The sequence below is a fragment of the Pteropus alecto genome, unplaced genomic scaffold (genome assembly GCF_000325575.1).
Source record: "Pteropus alecto unplaced genomic scaffold, ASM32557v1 scaffold79, whole genome shotgun sequence".
Taxonomy (NCBI): Eukaryota; Metazoa; Chordata; class Mammalia; order Chiroptera; family Pteropodidae; genus Pteropus; species Pteropus alecto.
Window position 1 is genome coordinate 10,755,250 of NW_006494612.1, and position 19,130 is coordinate 10,774,379.

Genomic DNA, 19,130 nt, shown 5'->3' on the forward strand with positions numbered 1-19,130 from the left:
GACCCACTAAATTTCTTTAAATGGCTTTAAGACTGACAACTCTGTATCACAGTAAAAGAGGCCCAATACATTTAGGCTTCTGCCTACCTCTCCAGCTTTACCACCTGCCTTTCACTCTGCCCTCACTCCATTCTAAACTCCTTTGTTTATTTATAGCTCCCTGAACATACTGTGGATCTCATTTCCCTAACTTTGCACTTGCTACTCTCTCAGCTTTCCCCACTTTCGCCTGGCTTACCTTCATTACATCCAAGATATCTTTCCATTCTACCACCACCATTTCAATGAGCATCCATTCTCTGTGATTCCACTGCATCCTGCCCTCAGCATAGCATTTATATTGTGTTTTACCTACCTTCTCCCCAGCTAACTTTCAGTGAATGCCTACCACACTCCAAGCATTGTGCTAAGTGACATGTATTATCTCATTTAATCTCATTGAATCTTCACAGGAACCCTATGATGAGGTACTACATAACCATAGCAGTTAACTTACTGATGGTCTAATACTAGTCTGGGTTTGTTCAAGGACTGTGATTTTTCTTTTTTACCTCTATCTCAGGAACTAACACAGTGCTGTAAACTCAACAACTGTTTGCTAAATTAATCCTGAATGACATTTGCCTAAAACTTAATCTGAATTCATTTGTGACTAAATAATACAGTGTCTGTCTTTTTCAACCATTCTAATCTTACTGAGTCGACCACTCAGTCATTTTAATTACAGGGCAGTGTGATATGCAAACGCTCTACTTTCTTCAAAATAATTACATAGTAACATACCTCAGAGCTGGACTGATTGTCCATGTTCAGAAGGAAGAGTGAGTCTCCTTGAGCATAATACCCCATCGCATTATCAGCTGTGTAGCCCACAGCACTGATGTTTCTTTCTGCCGAAAACATCCATACAACTTGATTTTGATCCATGTCTAACAAAACTATGTTGTTACCAAAGAGAGTCATGAGGTATGGAAATGGACTGATTTCTATTTTTGAAAACAAAAAATAAGTAGATAATATGTATTAGAAAAATAACTTTAGTTTACCAAAGTCTATTGATTCAATATTAGGTTGTTTTGAAATCCATGGCTCTCCTTTGGGTTCATCTATTACACCAGTCTAATCGAGACAGTCTAGGTATTCTAAGTCTACGTTTATTTAAGCATGTTTGATGATGATAAAAATTAATTATTTTATTTGACTCTAACTTCAACTCAGAGACAGCGCTCATATCCCTGAGAATATCAAAGGTTAAAACGTTTTAAAATACTAATTGCTGTTTACACAGATTTTAGATGATAGTACCTGAAGTTTTGGACTTTACTATGTTAGAAAATGGTCCAGGTCCTTTGGATGTGAAGACTCGAACCTAAAGAAAGAAAAAGACACAAAAAAATCAGCATTCAACAGTGTCCTCAGGGATAATAGTTAAGTTATGAGACTGATAAATTATTGAATGTTTCATTTCACACTCTTGATACACATTATTAATAGTTTCAAGTAGTTATTTACATCTGCGTATATAGCGATAAATCACTAAGAGGAAAAACACTGCCCCATATTTATGTTGGTGGGTTTTCTTGTCTAAAAAAGTACAAAGAAATGGCACAAATCTCTACTGCAAAAATATTTAATTTCTAAAAAAAGTCTTTAACTAGCTACAAAATTAAGTTACATAGAACATTGAACAGAAATAAAATTATACAGGTTATGGTACACTTCCGCTTATCTTGAAGTCAACAACTAGATATTTTAAATAAATTTATATACTTTTAAAAAGGAGAATTATAAAAAGAATAATTAAACCTTACATTTGAAAGTGAATTGTGCATTTCAAACTACTTTTACATCCATTATCTATTTTGATCCCCACAACTACTAAGAGTGGAAACTAGACGAGGATCATAATTAAGGTAAGTTACTCATACATCATGACACATGTAAAAACTGGCAGAAGAACCAAGTCTTCTGAGGTCTGTATACTTTCCTTCCCACTGTGCTACATTGCACCCTAACAGCAAAGTTTTTTAAAACAATTTTTATTAGATGTCTTTCATTGTGTAATAAATCATTCCCATTTCCAAATCTTGCATAAGTACAATAGTCTATAAAGAAAATGGACATCCATAAGATGCACGCAAAAGATAGATCCTCAAGTGCCCTGTCAATCAACAAAACATTGGGTCATTTTTATTACACTGCTAGTATTGAATACATTTTACTATATCGATGTATTCCTATCTGCATATGATATATATATATTACACACATATACACACATACACATGTGCAATGAGACATATATGACAAGCAGTCTTTACTTCTGCATAGGATAATCTTAAGTGAAATTCATGCATATCTACACGTATCACTTTGCACCGTTCTGTAGTGACTGATACATGAAACTGTATATACATATAACCAGGATATTTCTTTAACTGGAACATACATAATTCTTAGCAAATGGGAGTATGCATTATCTTTAACTTTTACATACAAGTTTTTGATTATATGTAGACCTAATGTATTATCAAATGATTATTAAATTCAAATTTTACAAAAAGATCCTTAGGCTATCCAAATCTCTGGAACACTCATCAAACATTATATTCCCCCAAAAGAAATAGAAAATATCTCTAAATCTATACAACAGTGTCACCAACCTGATATTTACTGAGAATATGAAAATCATTAAGCCACCTATCATTAAATGGAAAACTATTTCATGGGAAATCAAACATGTCAGTATGGGGTGGAAGTAGCTTCTTATTCTTGACTCCTGAGTTTTTCCTTTATCAGCAGCCAGGTGATAACTGTGAGATGTCGACTACCCAGACCCTCAGTGTTTATTTCTATTGGTAGCCCCACATCAGGGCATCCAGATGGTGACAGCAATGATGTGATATAGCAAAGGACTCTAGCGGCTGGACTGTAGTACACCACTTCCTAGCCATACAGCTTTGGTAATTCACTGATACACCCAGGGACATGTCATTTTCTTTCCCCTCAAAAAGGACTAATAGAAAGTGAGATAATAATTATAAAAGCGCCTATGGTGGTACATGGCCTATGGTGATGGCATCAAAAAAATAATGGTCTTTCTGAATGTGAAAGCAAGAGAGTTGTCAAGATGTCCTTTACGTCAGCTGCTCCCTCTCTTCCTCTCTACCTTTGCTGTTTACTTGACCCCTGTGATTACAATGTACCTCAAATTATTGACAGAGTGGCAGAATTCTTAACCTACTCCTTTAACTAAACTTCTGTTTGCACTATCAAAACCTCTGTATTCCTGTTTTCACTCTCATACCTGAAAGGCAACGATGTACCCAGGACTCACACCCTCAAGTTGAAAAGACATCACTGAGGGAGTGACATTGACAGCAATCCAATCTTCGAATGTTTTGTTTGTGTCATTTTGGTTAGATATTTGATAGAAAATTTCAAATCTGGTTAATACACCATTTTCATGCTTAGGCTTATCCCACCTAAATTCCACCACAACTTTATTCTTGTTGCGATATTTCCCACTTGGTAATATAAATACTCTTGGGTTCTCTGGTGCTGATGGAACTGAAAAGCAAAGATACAGACAGGGCAGACGAGAATATAAGATTGACTTTACCACTCATGATGAGGATGTGGAACAACTTAGTAATAAATATTTCTCATTCCAGACAGTTAAGTTCTATCTATCTCGTTCTTAAAGATCTTTAGGAAAGACTATTCCATAGATTTCTTTAGGAACATATCCTAATATTTCAGTTCATCTTTCTTATCTCCAACCCAAACCCTTTTTACTACCACTTAGCCACACAGTTCTTGTCTGTGCCCTGCATAGATGGAAAGTGGCTGGTTCTCCTTATAAAATACAATATTTACTCTCATCCTGACAGAGTGATTTAGCTGGAGGTAGAAATGACAGACACCAGGAAGAAAGGCAGTAACTTTTTCAGCTTTCAGCCAGTTCAGCCTGTAAAATACAACATGTCAGGTATCCTAGGCCCTCTCACCTTGAATCCTTCCAGGAGACAGGAAATGCCCCCAAGATTATGGTTTGTGGGTTGTTATTTATTCTAGAGATAAACCAAGCAATTTAGTGTGGCTGTCCTTTAATTTCTCTCTCTCTCTCTCTCTTAATCAAGAGAAATTTCTCTGCTTGATTTTCAAGTCACTCCATCTAAGATATCCTTTTTCTTTCTTAGGACTCCTCCTCAATCTCCAGGCCTTCTTACATAGTAGTGATACCTTTTCTTGCTAGTTTCCACTCCCCAAAGACTTTCCCTGGTCATACCAGTCTGTGTATATTGCCCTCTCCTAAGAATATGGAGGCAGCTTGATATAGGTGAAGGTTTTATAGTCTTGCCTACTTATTCTATGCCATTGTCACTCAGTTCTCATTGCTTTATTTCTATTATCATTAGCAAAATATGTTTATCTCTCTACTGTTTTATGAGCTCCATCACAGAAAGCACCTTTTCTTATTCTTTGTTAAGTTCTCTCAAATTTAATTTAGAACTGGCACACAGTAAGTGCTTAACAAATATTTGTCAATTTGATTAATTTTCTGACTATTTTAATAATATTATTCATTTTTCCTTATTGATTCCAACATTCAGTAGCATACTGATAACCCTACCCTTCAGTGCATTCCCTGATGGATGCAGTCAAATTCATTTCTACAGAAGACTCCAACCATGGACGACACTCCAAGACAATCTCAAAGATATCATACCTGAATCCAAATACTAACTACTCCAGAAATGCCCAAGCTCCGCTATGTTCCTGTTATGAGACTCGTGGAAAAATATTGTTGAAAGAATCTTAACAGTAAAAGAATGCAATGGTGAATATACGTGCATGTTTATTAAGCTCTACTACCTGCCAAGTCCTGTGCTAGGAAGTTTATATAAATTAAATCAATATGATACTATCATTTGCCAACATTTGCAAAAATGACTGAATGGAGATTTGATGAAACTATAGTGAAAAGTCCAGATTAAGTCCCAGCCCTGCCCTTACTAGCTATTTTACATTGGGCAACTACAAGGCTTTCTCTCATTTTCATAACAGCGATAACAACACCTGTCTACTGACCTCAGAGCTGTGTGAAGATCAAATGAAATGATGAAATGATGTTTTTGACACATGGTAGGTATGTAATAAATATTTAATAAAGGAGTGATATATATAAATATGCTTTGCACACTTTAAAGTGATAGACGCATATAAAGATATGGCTCTTATCCTTTTTAAAATATATTTCAAAGAAAAACAGAAAATTTAGACATCAGTTATTCACCTAAGGAAGATTTTGAGTTACCATCTATGAGAACATCTTCCAATAAGACTGTCTTCCATGAAACTATCTCTGCTCTTAAATGCCCATTTTCCTTATAAAGCATTTCACAAATTATCTGAAACATGTTTCTGCGTTTGTATATCATTATAATCAAGTGAAATAGTCTTTAAGAAATCTCTGAAATGTTCTTTTGGAATAAATTATGTAGATTTATTTTAATTGTGCTATTCTTATCTCCAAAAAGTCACTGAATAAGTATTGAATCTAAACACATCTACAAAACTGAATTATTTTTTAAAATTATTAACTATCCTTTCTAGATCATAGAAAGTGAGATTCTACCTCTCTCTCTCTCTCTCTTTTTTTCTTTTTAAGAGATTTCACCCTTGTACCTGTTTCAGGTGCTCGAAGTGATAGAGATGTTTTGGGACCCTTTCCCCAGTAGGTATAAGGAGTGACAGAAAGATTAAATAATGCATAGGGCTCCAGACCTTCCACAGTAAATACAGGTAAAGGCTGTTGTTCACTAGCCAGGAACTAAAATGTAAGCACAAAACATTATTTTCTTAGGGAGAGAATCATAAAATCTTTTATTCCTATAACTAAAATCTGCAAACTTTAGTTCATATGTAAAGTCAAACCTTGCAATTTTGGAAGTACTGATGTTGGTAAGTTCCATGTTGTTCATATAAACCAGTTAAAGTGTCTAATATATCAGTTAACACTGACCACAAAGTGGATAGAGATTGGCTGTAGACAAAGGTTTTCAGGAACAATCTTGATGACCAGATGCTAGGGGAACAGCCACAGAGATGGGCTTGGTTAAGTGAAGAAAGTACAAATCAGTGTGCGCAGGGTGGATGCAGATGTACAGTCTGTTTGAGAAATGGAAGTTAGTAGAACCAATGCCATACCTTAGGATGAGCACTAAATTCCACACTATAGAAAATTACACCCCAATCCACTGCTGGGGGAGCATTCCACAGGATTTGAAAACTTGAAGCATTTCCTTCAATCTTAAATGAAGACTCTTGAATGGAATCTGGGATAACCTTAGGGGTAAAGGAAAAGTTCCCTAGGAAATGAAAGAAAGGATAGAGGGAGAAAGAATTTAGGATTATCAATCATCATAAAAAACATGGAAAATTAATGACAATTACTAGTAGTACTGAAATAAAATTTCCCTTTTTTTTTAATATGTCCTGAAAATCATCTTTTTCTGACCATTTCCAACTGTAAATTTGAGTTAAGAGTAAGCTGACTGCAAACAAACCAACAGAAATTACTAAAGACTTGTTCCTCTTAAAACATAATTCTTAAGAAAAAAATCCCAACCTAAACATTTACTTAACAGAAAGTATGGAGGAGCGAGGGTAAGCAGGAATAAAATATTGTACCAGGCAGAGGCTTGAGGGATGTCTGGACAATTGTGAACTGATTAAATTTGGCTGGTTCCAAAACAGAGACACTAGTTCGCTGACCAATTTCCTGAGCTGTGATAATCCTATAGCCATTGATCCAGAAGAGCCGGCCACTATAGTACATCAGTGCATTCTGGGAAATTTCGGAAGTACTCCAGGCTGCAAATTCTGTGATGGTGATATCCCCAGCGCTGCTAAAACATGGCACCAATTAGTGTGTGTATTTGGAGTGGGGGATGGGCTGGTATATTCAAGTACTGAAGAAAATCTGTATTTATTAGCGTGCATTTTGTGTATATGAAAATAAAGAAAAATACTTTGCAACAATAATTGTCATTATTCTTAGTTCTATATTAAACTGATCTTTTTTTTACATTTTTCTTAAAATATTCCTAAAGCAAATTTTCTAGGGTTTTTCTTATTAATGTGATACTGCAATGGCAAGAGTGTTACACAAGTTTAATAAATGTGATTTTGGGTAATACTCCTAGAGCAAAAGCACAACCCACTGATTGGTTTCTCCTGGTTGAGTCAAATATCCCCCTATTCTTGGTTAGGCATCTTATCTATTTGCTTTAATTATTCTAGCCTGTTTGATCCTCCACTTTATATTAGTCACCACTGTTGTTTCAATGATACTTATCAAAATCTATAGCTTAGTCAAATGTTCCTCTTCAGACCAGGGAATTCAAGTAAACAGACTTATTTAAATTGCCTTTACAGTTTTTATCTCAATAACAGGGAATTTGACAAGGATTTTTTACTTTAAAAATCTGCTTGGTTATTTCTAATATTATTCCGGTTGCCTAGTACTCAGTAAATCTAACTCCATGATACTCAACCTTTTAGAGTGGAGATTGAACCTTTTTTCTAATTTCTCTAAATCTTTTTAAAGTGTTGACATTCCCCTCTTAGAAAAGTATGGCATTTAAAATCAAAATAAATAAAAGTTCTGTTTTGAGAATTTCATAATACCTCCTTGAAAAAAAAAAAATGGAAACTACCTCAGAGGACCATAGCTAGGAGTTGCAGACCTTATAAAGAAGCACCATGTTCAAGAGTGCTATATAGTCCTTTTCTAGCAAAATACCATTTTTTATATCTGCTCAATTGTGAAGACAGTATCCAGTTTGCCTTGTGGACTTTCACCTACCTGTCAGTGTCTCCACTGCACTCTTTTTATATCCCATCACAGTATTCACCATATTCTACTGCAATTAATAGTTTACAAACCTATCTTTCCCCACAAGCCAAATGTCTGCCACACAGTGGATAATTAGTAAATGTTTAATGAAAGAATGAATTCTCAGGCGTTATCATTGATAAGTAAGGGGCAAGTCATTCTCTTCTCAATCAATTGCCTTTGAGGGATATTACTTACTTCTGCCCCCGAAGAACAGCTGTGTACAGGTGCATACATTGACTATCTTGAACCAACCAATACAGGAGCCCATCACTGAGGTCTAAAGTTAGAGCAACTACCTAAATTGAAATTAAGATAAGAAAACAAATCAAATCCATGTTCGAAGGATATCTTTGTGAATAAGTCACACTTAAGCTATAAATTGCTCTTTAAAATCCTCTTTGGAATAATAAACTCAGTCATTTTTATCTTTCACTGAATAAAAAATTATGAGTATGCCTATTACTATGTAATTTGGATATAAGCACTGATTTCCTAAAAACCATTAAAAGAACTAGTACTCACTTCTATATACTTAGCTCTGGTGATTCTTGGACCAGAACACCAGCATCACCAGGGAACTTGTTACAAATATATTCTCAATCACACTCCAGGTCCTACGGAATCAGGAACTTTGAGCCACTGTGTCAAGCCTTGTCCTAAAGCGAGCCATGAGTTTGGGCTCTTCAGCCACATTAGACAGCGAATGCCATTGTTCTTTAAATCAGTTGTTCTTAAACGTTGCAGCACATTAGAATCACCTGCTGAGTTGTTTAAAGGTTTCAATTCTCAGGCTGCATCCTATTAAATTATGGTCTCTGAAGATGAAACACAGTCTCCCATGTTTTCAAATTCTCCGGATAATTTTAATATGTCACCAAGTTTGAGAACCAATGGTGTCAAAATTTTTTAATTGTATTTTCTGTTCATTATAACCAAAAACATCCTGACACATTTTGAAAATATAATACACAAAAGGTTTTTATGTTTTGTAATTGGATAGTCATGTATATTAAAAGCCCTATTTCTGGCTGACATCGAAAACTACTTCTTAATACTTTCTCTTTGTCTTCTTGCTACCACCCCGTCTTAATTTTATGTCCAGTTATTTAGGTGAGGCCTGAGGATAGTCTGCTTCTCCTACGAAATAGAGTGCATGGGACAGAAGTTACTATCCAAGGGATCTTTTTTGCTTTCTTTAGCTTTATAGGTATTTTGTTCAAATAAGCTGAGATTGTCAGGAGTTAGAGCTCAGAGTAGTACATTCTCTCTAAAGCAGACCTAGAGACTGAGAAATATCAGAGAGGATTAAGTTGATGACTACATCTTTAGCAAGATACAGCAGCATATAAACAAAATCAATGAGCCAGTGAAAAATGTAACTAGCTACAGTAAGGCATCCAAGAACTAAAAATATTTACTGGCAAGTAACCTAAGGCCTGCTACAAAGAAATAATCCTGAGGCACACGACTGCAAGAAACTTCAGTGGTCATATAAATCACAGCCTTCTGTCTTTAAGAAAACTCAACCTCCTCTTTCTCAAAAGGTAAAAATCTATTCTATCAATTCCCAGCTTTTGAAAGTCGAATCATGTCCTTGCTTCAGGCTAAAAGAGATTTACTGATGACTTTTTCAGTTAAAGTGAAATCAGATTAATCTTGTTTAGTTATTTATAATGAGATGCACTAGAGTTTTCTAAAAACAGATTAGCTCTTTTATCTCTTTTTAAATTTATTTTTTATTACAGTTGACATATGATATTATTTTGGTCTCAGGTATACCTCGTGGTTTGACATTTATAAACCTTACAATGTGATCACAACAATAAGTCTAGTAACCATCTGCCACCATATAGTTATTATGATATTACTGAATATTTTCCATATGCTATATATTCCATCTCTATGATTTTCTATTTTATAACTGGAAGTTTGTGCCTATTATTTCCCTTCACTTTTTCACCCATCCTCTCATTCCTCATCCCCTCTGGCAACCATTTGTTCTCTGTAACTATAAGTTTATTTCTATTTTGTTTGTTCATTTGCTTTGATTTTTTAGATGCCACATATATGAAATCATATAGTATTTGTCTTCCTCTGACTTATTTCACTTAGCATAATACCCTCTAGGTCCATCCATGTTGTCTCAAATAGCAACATTTTTTTTTTATCTCTTAATAAAGGAGATTCTATAGCTCCCTTTGCTGGAACACAACAAACTATTCAAGCTATAAGTAAAATTAAGGTGTTGGGTCATTACCTCATTCCTTTACATCAATCATTTGGGCTCATATTTAAACAGAGACAGAGAGTATTCCATGAATATTTGGTACCATTGTTATGTCTAATAGTGCCCATACCATGGAAATAATTCTTTTGAACTTTAAGTTTTAATCTTGTGCTAAAATGAACTATATATTATGAGCCCAACCCATCAGATGTGGCAAAAAGTTTATTACTTTAGATGAATATCTCACTTCATTCTCCCTTTTCATCAAATACTGTAAGTCTTTCTATAAATAACTGACTCACTATTTTATTATGCCTGTTGATTACAAAGTATCTTATGACTCCATAATAAATCTGTGTGTAACATATGAAGGACAACAATGAAATGGAGAGTGCTTTGCTTGGTCCAAAATGTATTGTCTTCAAAATACCCATCAGAATTAAATGGAGGCAGATGGATAAGACATCAAACAATGGAACCAGAACATAGATTTATACAGGCAGCAAGCAACAACACTTACCAAGCTGTGAGAGGATTTGGAGTGTGAATTTAAAGAAAGATGAGAAATCTAATTATTTACTCATTTACAGAAAAGTCCCCAGGGCCACTAGAACTTTCCTAAGAGGAAATAGCTCAGATGACCAGATCACAGCAGTGGAGAAATTACTGACAAAGCCCCATCGATAGGAAGTTACTCTTGAGATAATATTACCTTTAATATGTTTTTGCAAAAATAAAAGTGCTTTCCCTAACAGTTATTGAGACATTAAAAATATACTCTTTTTGTATTCAGATTCAAGAGGCTCCAAAATAAAAGTAAGGAACCAGTTTGTTATTTGACAGGAATGATTAATTTCTAGGTATGGTATATAAATCTCTATTTTAAATATCTGTGTTATAATCTGTATATGCAAATCAGGTATCCTTAAATATTTTTGGAATTAGTACCCAGATAGCCTATGGAATTGAGGATCGAGTGACTCAACAATTTATTTGTTTATAAATAACCCGATATATCTGTATTATGTATATTTTATCTTGATTGACAGAAAAAAAACTTTTAAAAAAAGGGAAAAAAAATAAGGAATATCCTGGGTAGAAACAGTATAAATGATTTATTCATACTATTCTGTAATGCTCTTCTGTAATTTCTGAATTTCCTACAGTAGATGTATACTACTATTATGAGAGAAAACAAAATTTAGGAATTTAGATAGATACATAGAGGGTAGCTGAACAGGTATTAAGAAAAATAGGCATTACTTCTAGAAGTTGAGGTAAAATTTGTTTTAGAAACATTCTTACATCAGATTTTTTTCAGATTGAGTTACAATAATAAGAGTTTAACTATTGAGTAGTTATCATGTGCCTGAAACAATTCTCACTACTTATCATGAATTATCTCATTTAATCCTCAAAACAACCCTGAGAAGTAGAACAATTGTTAAAATTCCCATTTTTCGTATAAGGAAACAGATTTAGAGAAGTCAAATAATTTGCCTATGGGTCACATAGTTTTTAGAGCAGTCAAAAAATAATAAAATTTTTTAAAAACTTTAAAAAATAATAAAACTCTTAATCACTACCAAACAAGCTCTTAATATATCCAATAGAATTCCTGCAGACTATAAAAACAGTCAAAAATTAAAAATTTTTTAAGTGTGGGTCCATTCAAGATAAGACAAACTACAAAAAAAGTCTCTATATTATATTATTAATTAATTATGACAGTCAAGCAAGAGTTAGAGAAATTTTGATTCCTGCAGACTATAAAAATAGTCAAAAATTAAACATTTTTAAGTGTGGGTCCATTCAAGATAAGCCAAACTACAAAAAAATCTCCATATTATATTTTAAATCAATTATGACAGTCAAGCAAGAGTTAGAGAAATTTTGGTTATATCAAGATTTTACTTTAACAGTATTTCCTTTCAGATTCTACCTTAAGCATTCACAATAAGCAGAAACAGTATTATTATAATCATACAATAGCACTATTTAGAATTATTAAATAATCTATGAAGTTTTATTTTTAATTAGTCACCTTTTTCCCAGAAAACCAAGGCTGCGCCTGTAGTACAAGGGAACTTTCTCCATTTAGCCTGGTGCTTTCAACAGAGTATAGTGTGGTCCAGTAGAGATAGCCACCAACTGAATCCACCACCATGTCATTCACCAATAACTTCACATGAGTCACAATATCTGTGTGTCCTGTCAACACAGACTGCCTTTGTATCTATAAAACATAATCACATGCTCAGTTAGTGATTTTCAAGTGACATTACGATTTCTGAATAGTTCATTGCAATTGTCAGTAAATTGCTGCATTTACCCATTCATTCATTCAACCATAAATATTTATTGGCACTATGTGCTGGGTAGTGTGCTAAGCCTTCGAAACATAATAGTCATAGTACCTGCCTTCATGGAGCTTATCTCTTTTCATGTTTTTAAAGAGAAAGGAGATAAATTTATTCTGAGTTAAACTTCTTGCTCTTCCTAATCATACATCCAGACACTCAAAACACTGCTGAATAAGAATGTATTTAATTGGACTCCTGAAGAAGATGCATTCATCCTGGTAAATAATGATATCTCTCCTTGCTCCTTTCTACCAGTATTTTCCCGAATATTAACTACTGCCATTATTGAGTGAGTACTTATATTATGCCAGACATTCTCCCTTTTTTTAATCTTTATAATATAAGCTCTTGTAACCTTCACATTAACCTATTAAGCCTATGCCCTACTTTTTCTTTATAAGTAAACTGGGTTCAAAGAAGTTAAATAATTTTTCCTGGAGTTAAACAGTTTTATAAGGGAGTAAACATTGAAGCCAGTTTTTATGTCCACTCTTCCACTTCCTTCTAAAGTCTTTTCAAACTAACCTATTTTAGGGAGCATTCTCTAATTAACCATATTCAACTCTGTCTACATGTCATTGGCATGTATAAATTCAGATTATACCATATTCTTTGCTTCTAAATACATTGCTTTGTATGCTTCTTCTATTATTTCATGGATGTATTTTTATCTCATCAAAAGAGCAGGGGCAAGTGGTGATGGTTACACAACATTGAACAAACTAAAACCACTCCATTTTATATAATAAAAGGGTAATTTTATGATATGTGAATATATCTCATTAAAGTTGGTATTTCTTTTTTAAAAAAGAGCAGGAACATGTCTACTATTTACTTTATAGTCCCTACAATGCCTATTCTCAAGGCTCTAAACACAATGGTAATAGATAAATGACTATTAAATTAATAAAACATTGGACAATACCTCCCTCCTGATTAGAAAATGATTTAGTACCATATTTCTTGATCTGTCAGACCAGTGTTCTCATCATTAACCATCCTTCTCTTTCTCATAGTGTACCACTACTCAGATGCACAAGATGTCTCCATTTTGCCTTCAGGTCCACTCTCAATCCTCTCCACTCTACTCTGTGCCCCTGGAGGCTGTTGTCTTTGGGCCGCATCCACTGCACTCCTTGTTCTCCGGCTTTGGGTAAGGTTTAGCCAGTGGAAACATTGGCAGAAGATCGGAGGGCAGAATAAAAGAGGGATCTGGGTAATTATTCCCCCATATCTCTCCTTGCCAGACCATACGTTCTGACAGCGGCTGGGTTTCATATCAGCAACTCTCCCAAAGCTATAGCCCCCACAGGTTCTTCTCCTTTCCCTTGCCCCTTTATGCCTGAAGGTAGTTATATCTTTCCACACTTGCTAGCCCAGGGCATGCTTCAGCATCCTTTACTTGTTTTCCTTAGCCTGGCCACACCTTTGAAAATAGTCCCTTCACTTAGTTTCATTTAATCATCTTCCTCCAGGACACTGACTCATTGGTGAACATTTTAATATATTTATTTAAAGATATTATTGAAAATGGTATACCAAATAGTGATATAAAATTTCCTTCACACATAAATGCATTTTGATTAAAAAGTGAATAGGCTTAAAGACAAATGTTAAATAATAGCATAGGCGATACGCAAGTATGAAAAACATTGTGAAAGTGACATTGCAGTCACTAAAGTGGGTGGGCATTGTTCTAGAGCATCCAGAATGCCAGGCTTTAACTTACCACATATGTCCTTCCAGCCCAGTAGAGAAAGTGACCCAGCCATTCATAAGCTAAAGCTCCTGCTCCTGCAATGTTAGGTATGTGATCATTCTCTGAGATATCCGTCCCATTCAGCAGCCACACGTAAACATCACCTTTCACGTCGCTGTAGTAGAAGCTACTGTTATACCAATCCATGTCTCAAAACAAAGTGAATTGGTAACAGTTATTTTTTCACATATGCCAACATAAACATGGAGCATCAACAAATCATACATGCACCTCAATGTAATTTTAAAGCATATACTAACATAGATATTCACTAGAATTTTAAGGATCTGTCAAGAAAATTGCAAAAATGTTACCCCAAAATTCTAACCCCTAAAACTAGAGAGAGGAACTAATATTCTTTAGGCATCTCTTCTTGGCCAGACATTCTCCTAGGCACTTTTATATATCTTAAAACAAAGCTATGAAGTAGGAATTACCGCGTCTTTGACAATGGCAAACCCAAGCTCAATGAGATTATCTATTCTGCCTAAGGTCTCACAAGTGAAAAGAAGGGGCATCCCAGATTCAAGCCAACTCCAAAGCGTTGTTCCTTCCATTAGTACCACGCTACCTCCTAAGCCCAATTCCTTTGCTGGTCAGAAATGTTGCTGCACTTGCCCACTTTTTATAAAGGCCAAGAAAATAGGTCAGATAATTAGATAATTATAGAAGATGCCATCTGCTGGCAAGATCTGTTATATCATTCTAGAACGAAGACCTTCATTCTAATTTCTTCCAGGCAAAATTACCCATTTATTACTTAATAATCCTCTTTGTTAAGAAATTCTTTCTTACACTTTAATTAGAACTTCAATACAGACTTCCTATGTTCCAGTCTTATAGCAAACTTATAATAAATTACTTAGGCATAACTGTTTTAGTGCAACAAGATAGGCTGTTACTGTGAGGTGACATTGATAGGTTACTATTCATGAGAAGTATATCAAAGCCTTCCTGACACAGTTATAAATCAATAAATAAACTCACATTTTGTGAAGTAATAAATACATTCCTACTTGAGAAGTGACATTTTCTTAATATTCTCACTAGCAGTATAGTTCAGTCAACTTTTTTTCTTTTCATTATTGATCTAATGCCAAAACACTCAATTCTTTTGATCTGTTGAATAGCTTAGGAAGTCTTATGAGTAGAAACCTGTCATCCAGGTGTAAAGGAACTTGGTGTTTACCTGACACATTTCCTATATCAGAGGACAAGAATTCTCCTGGGCCAAAGCTATTCAATGGTTTACGCCAAAGCCCATCTTCTTTCACAGCCATGATAAATGGTGGTTCTGTAGCTGTTTGGTAAAAAAAAAAAAGAAAGGAAAAAAAGAAAAGAAAGAAAGAAAAAGAAAAGAAAAATAGAAATATCACAGAAAGCACATTTTTTTAAATATATACTTACATTTATTTTCTTTTAATTTTAAATTATTTTTTTTTTATGGTGACTTTGTTTAACGAAATACAATAAGTTTCAGCTGTACACCTTAATAGTAAGGCATATATATATTTACACTGTGTGTTCACCACGCGTAAGTAGATTTCTTTTTGTCACTACATATTTGACCCCTTTGACCTCATCTACCTCTTCCATCTTTCCTTCCCCCTACCCTCTGGTAATCACTAGTCTATAGCCCATGTCCATGAGTCTCTGTCCTGTTCATTTGAAAGCACACTTTTCAAGCACACATTTTATACCCTAAGATTTCCTTTATAAAATAAAAGAATATCAACATTTAAAAAATACTGTGGAAGTATATGAGTAATTGTATCTGCTTAATAGAATTCTCTATTATAACAAATATACTTTCTGATTTTTATGAAAATATTTGAAACAGAATGTGAAGAGAATGTGTGATGTTGCCTCTATAGCAATGTCATGATCATGGATGATTTTTTTTTTTTTTTTTTTGGCTATGTGTTGCCATGGTTCCATTCAGAGCACCTAGAAGCAATTGTGACAATAGCAATATAAACAATACAATTATCTTTCCATTTTCTTTCAACCAAGAGGGTGGAATTTAGCGTAATTCACAGTTCCTCAACTTCTCTCACCACGACCTTCAGAGTTCAAGAAGTGCTAACACTTAGTAAACCATAAGAAAGGAGAAAGCCATAAAGAAAAAGAAAATTATACTGTTTCCTCAAAAATATCTTGAAAAGTTTAAAATAGCAGGTTAGACACATAAATTAAATATCACACAGTGCTTTATGTGTTTTCCTAATCTCAGATAAACACATACTGAAGAGGTCATCATACCCTCATTCAAATTCCTTTACCACATCAGAGGTGAGGAATTTTAAAGGACGCAGGGTGTAAGTCTTTTTTTTTTTTTTTTTTTTGTCAGAACCGCTCCCTAAATGAAGAACATTTTCTCACCTGGTACCAGGGTAGTACCCACCGAGGGCTCTGACCAAGGGCCTGGCCCCTTGGGAGAACTCGCTCTCACATAAACCCTGTATTTCGTAGCACTCTGCAGCTTGGGTACATTGAGCATGGTCCCACTTATGTTAGAGAAAACACGAGTGATTTCAGGAAAGTCCTGGGTTGATACTTTCACCTCGTAAGTCCAGTTCTGCCAGGCAGAAGGGCCTAATCAGAAGAGTTAAATGATATTACTGAGCAGGATGATATCAGCAAGGGCAAATAAAGGATTGTCAATTATTTAATCTACGGTCTCGCTTTGAATGGAAGGGTAGTTGGACAAGTAGTTTCTGTTATTCCACTAGTCATCATGGTTAGTTTGACAATATGACTAGGGCGGTGTCCATTCCACCCAGGCCACTCATTTTGCTCGATCGAAGGAGACATTATTCCCAATAAATCAGAGGACACTGTTCCCCAGTCAAAGCTGTGTGCTTGGCTGCATAGACTTGTCAAAGGGGTGTTTAATGACACCTCCAGATATAACCGGGCTTCAAAAAACAAATACTTCATGATGACTCTAATATGAGTCTCAGTGCTTGTATAGCACCTTCCTCCCAGAAACCCAAGCCAAGCAAAATCTAGCCGACTGCGTATTTTTATAAAATTGCACTGGAACACAGCTACAGTTGCCCGTTTACATATTATCTATGGCTGTTTACACACTACAGAGGCAGAGCTGAGTAGCCACGCAGAGACCACATGACCCACAAAGCTGGAAATATTTACTATCTGGTCCTTCATTTATAGAAAACTGTTTGCTGACTTCTGTGTTAGGTACTGTTCTAAGTGTTCTACTGATACACCTTAATTTAAACTGTATGATAATCTCATAAAAAGACACAATTAATATTCCCATTTTCTAGTAATGGAAACCGATGCACAGTTGTTAAGTAACTTCCTCAGGGTCATTCTGGTAATACACGGCAAGACCAGCCTTTGAGTCTATGCTTGTTGGCTCTAGCGCCCACTTGCTTACCCACCACACAAACTGCTTCTCCAGCGATAGAATTTCAAGTTCAGAGAGTTTTAGGGAGTTGCTCAAATTCATGCAAGATCACAATGAATAAAAAATCTCAACCCAAGTGCTCTATCCCCCTAGTTAATATATTTATTCAGACTGGAATATCAGTGCCTGGCTCCTAGTAGACACTCATTAAATACCTGAACCATTCCGTTGGGATATATATAGGAAATATAGAGATCCTTTAAATGCAAAACTAATAAATGCAGAACGAATGTGTAAACACTTTTTTTTTGAGCTAAGTAGCGCTTCTGGTTGATGATAGAATAATCACACATGGGTTCTCAAAAACTGAGTCACAACGTCAAACAGTTCAAGCTTTCCTTTCTTTCCAGTGAGGCCATAACCGGCTGGGATGAGGGCACTCACTGGCTCCTATGGCGAGGTCAGGAGGTTTCCACTGAACCAGGGCCTGGTGGGAGCCAAAGAGCACCGAGAGTTGCTGCGGGCGGCCTGGCAGGGGGTGTGGCTGGGTGTACGTGCTAAAGATGACCAAGTTACCAAACCCAAACTCTTCTATGTGACTCAGGTCACATCCCACGATGAACTCATTAAAAGACAAAGCATCCTGTTGGAAAACAGCCTTGCCATCTGTGACCAGGAAGTCATTGTTTTCACAAGCAAAGCTCTTCACATCAGCAAAGGGGACATGAGGTAGGACAAGATGGGAAGCAGAGCCATCCAGAAATGTTGACGTGAAGACTTGGGCGGTGTCATTGAAGTAAATGATTCTCTTGGACTGTGGCTTTACTGCAAAGTCCTTTAATGTACAACTCTCCACAATACGCACGGCTTCCGAGTCTCGACCAAATGGCACCGGGAGATCTACTCTATAAATGCCATCTCTCAGGAGATAAAAGACATACCTGACATGAGAACAAAAGAAGCCTGGTGTGATTCAATGCAAAGGTGGATGAGTAACCTCCTCAGCCCATTGCTTTATCCTGTTGCTCAATCAGAACCATGCATCGCCAGAGTTTATAAATACAGAGCTTCCCAAGGTGCAAATGTGTAAAAGTATTTACTAAACATATGCTCTATTCACTTAAGTTAGAGTTGGAACACTGGAAATTTCAGCCTCACTTATAATGCTTAGTCTCCTCATCATACATGTGACTTTTTAAGGAATCATAGAACTTAAGAACAAAAAGGTCTTTAAAGATTTTCTAATGAGCATGCTCTTAAAGGAAAACATAGTATATAAAAGTTACATGGCTAAACATGTTATTATAAAACTCTTTTTTCCAAAATACACACATTTTAAGTCTAATTCTGTCAATATAGTTTCCCATGCATTGTGAACGGTAAAATGGAAGAAAGCAAGAACATTTAAATCATTTTTGTGAAAACCTCACAGTTATTATTTTGCTTTAAATATCTAACAAAACTATTTTGCATGTGTAGTAGAGTAAGCTTTTTAAAAT

The 19,130-nt window shown here is 35.3% G+C and overlaps 1 protein-coding gene across 9 annotated transcripts in view; it reads right to left on the bottom strand.

Annotated features, from left to right (window-relative positions):
* The window catches only part of ROS1 (ROS proto-oncogene 1, receptor tyrosine kinase), a 127,945-nt gene that overhangs the window by 49,344 nt on the left and 59,471 nt on the right, over positions 1 to 19,130 (bottom strand). For 6 of the 9 annotated variants that reach the window (XM_015600139.2, XM_025042432.1, XM_025042434.1 and 3 more), the window contains 12 exons: positions 18,076 to 18,572; positions 16,638 to 16,850; positions 15,445 to 15,555; positions 14,226 to 14,404; positions 12,178 to 12,369; positions 8,102 to 8,202; positions 6,697 to 6,914; positions 6,214 to 6,374; positions 5,692 to 5,836; positions 3,308 to 3,570; positions 1,306 to 1,369; positions 784 to 986 (listed from right to left, as the gene is read on the bottom strand). In XM_015600139.2, coding sequence (XP_015455625.1) covers positions 784 to 986; positions 1,306 to 1,369; positions 3,308 to 3,570; positions 5,692 to 5,836; positions 6,214 to 6,374; positions 6,697 to 6,914; positions 8,102 to 8,202; positions 12,178 to 12,369; positions 14,226 to 14,404; positions 15,445 to 15,555; positions 16,638 to 16,850; positions 18,076 to 18,572 — 2,347 coding nt within the window. The remainder of the gene's footprint in view (positions 1 to 783; positions 987 to 1,305; positions 1,370 to 3,307; positions 3,571 to 5,691; positions 5,837 to 6,213; positions 6,375 to 6,696; positions 6,915 to 8,101; positions 8,203 to 12,177; positions 12,370 to 14,225; positions 14,405 to 15,444; positions 15,556 to 16,637; positions 16,851 to 18,075; positions 18,573 to 19,130) is intronic. The other 3 variants (XM_015600142.2, XM_015600140.2, XM_025042436.1) reach the window with 3 other exon arrangements.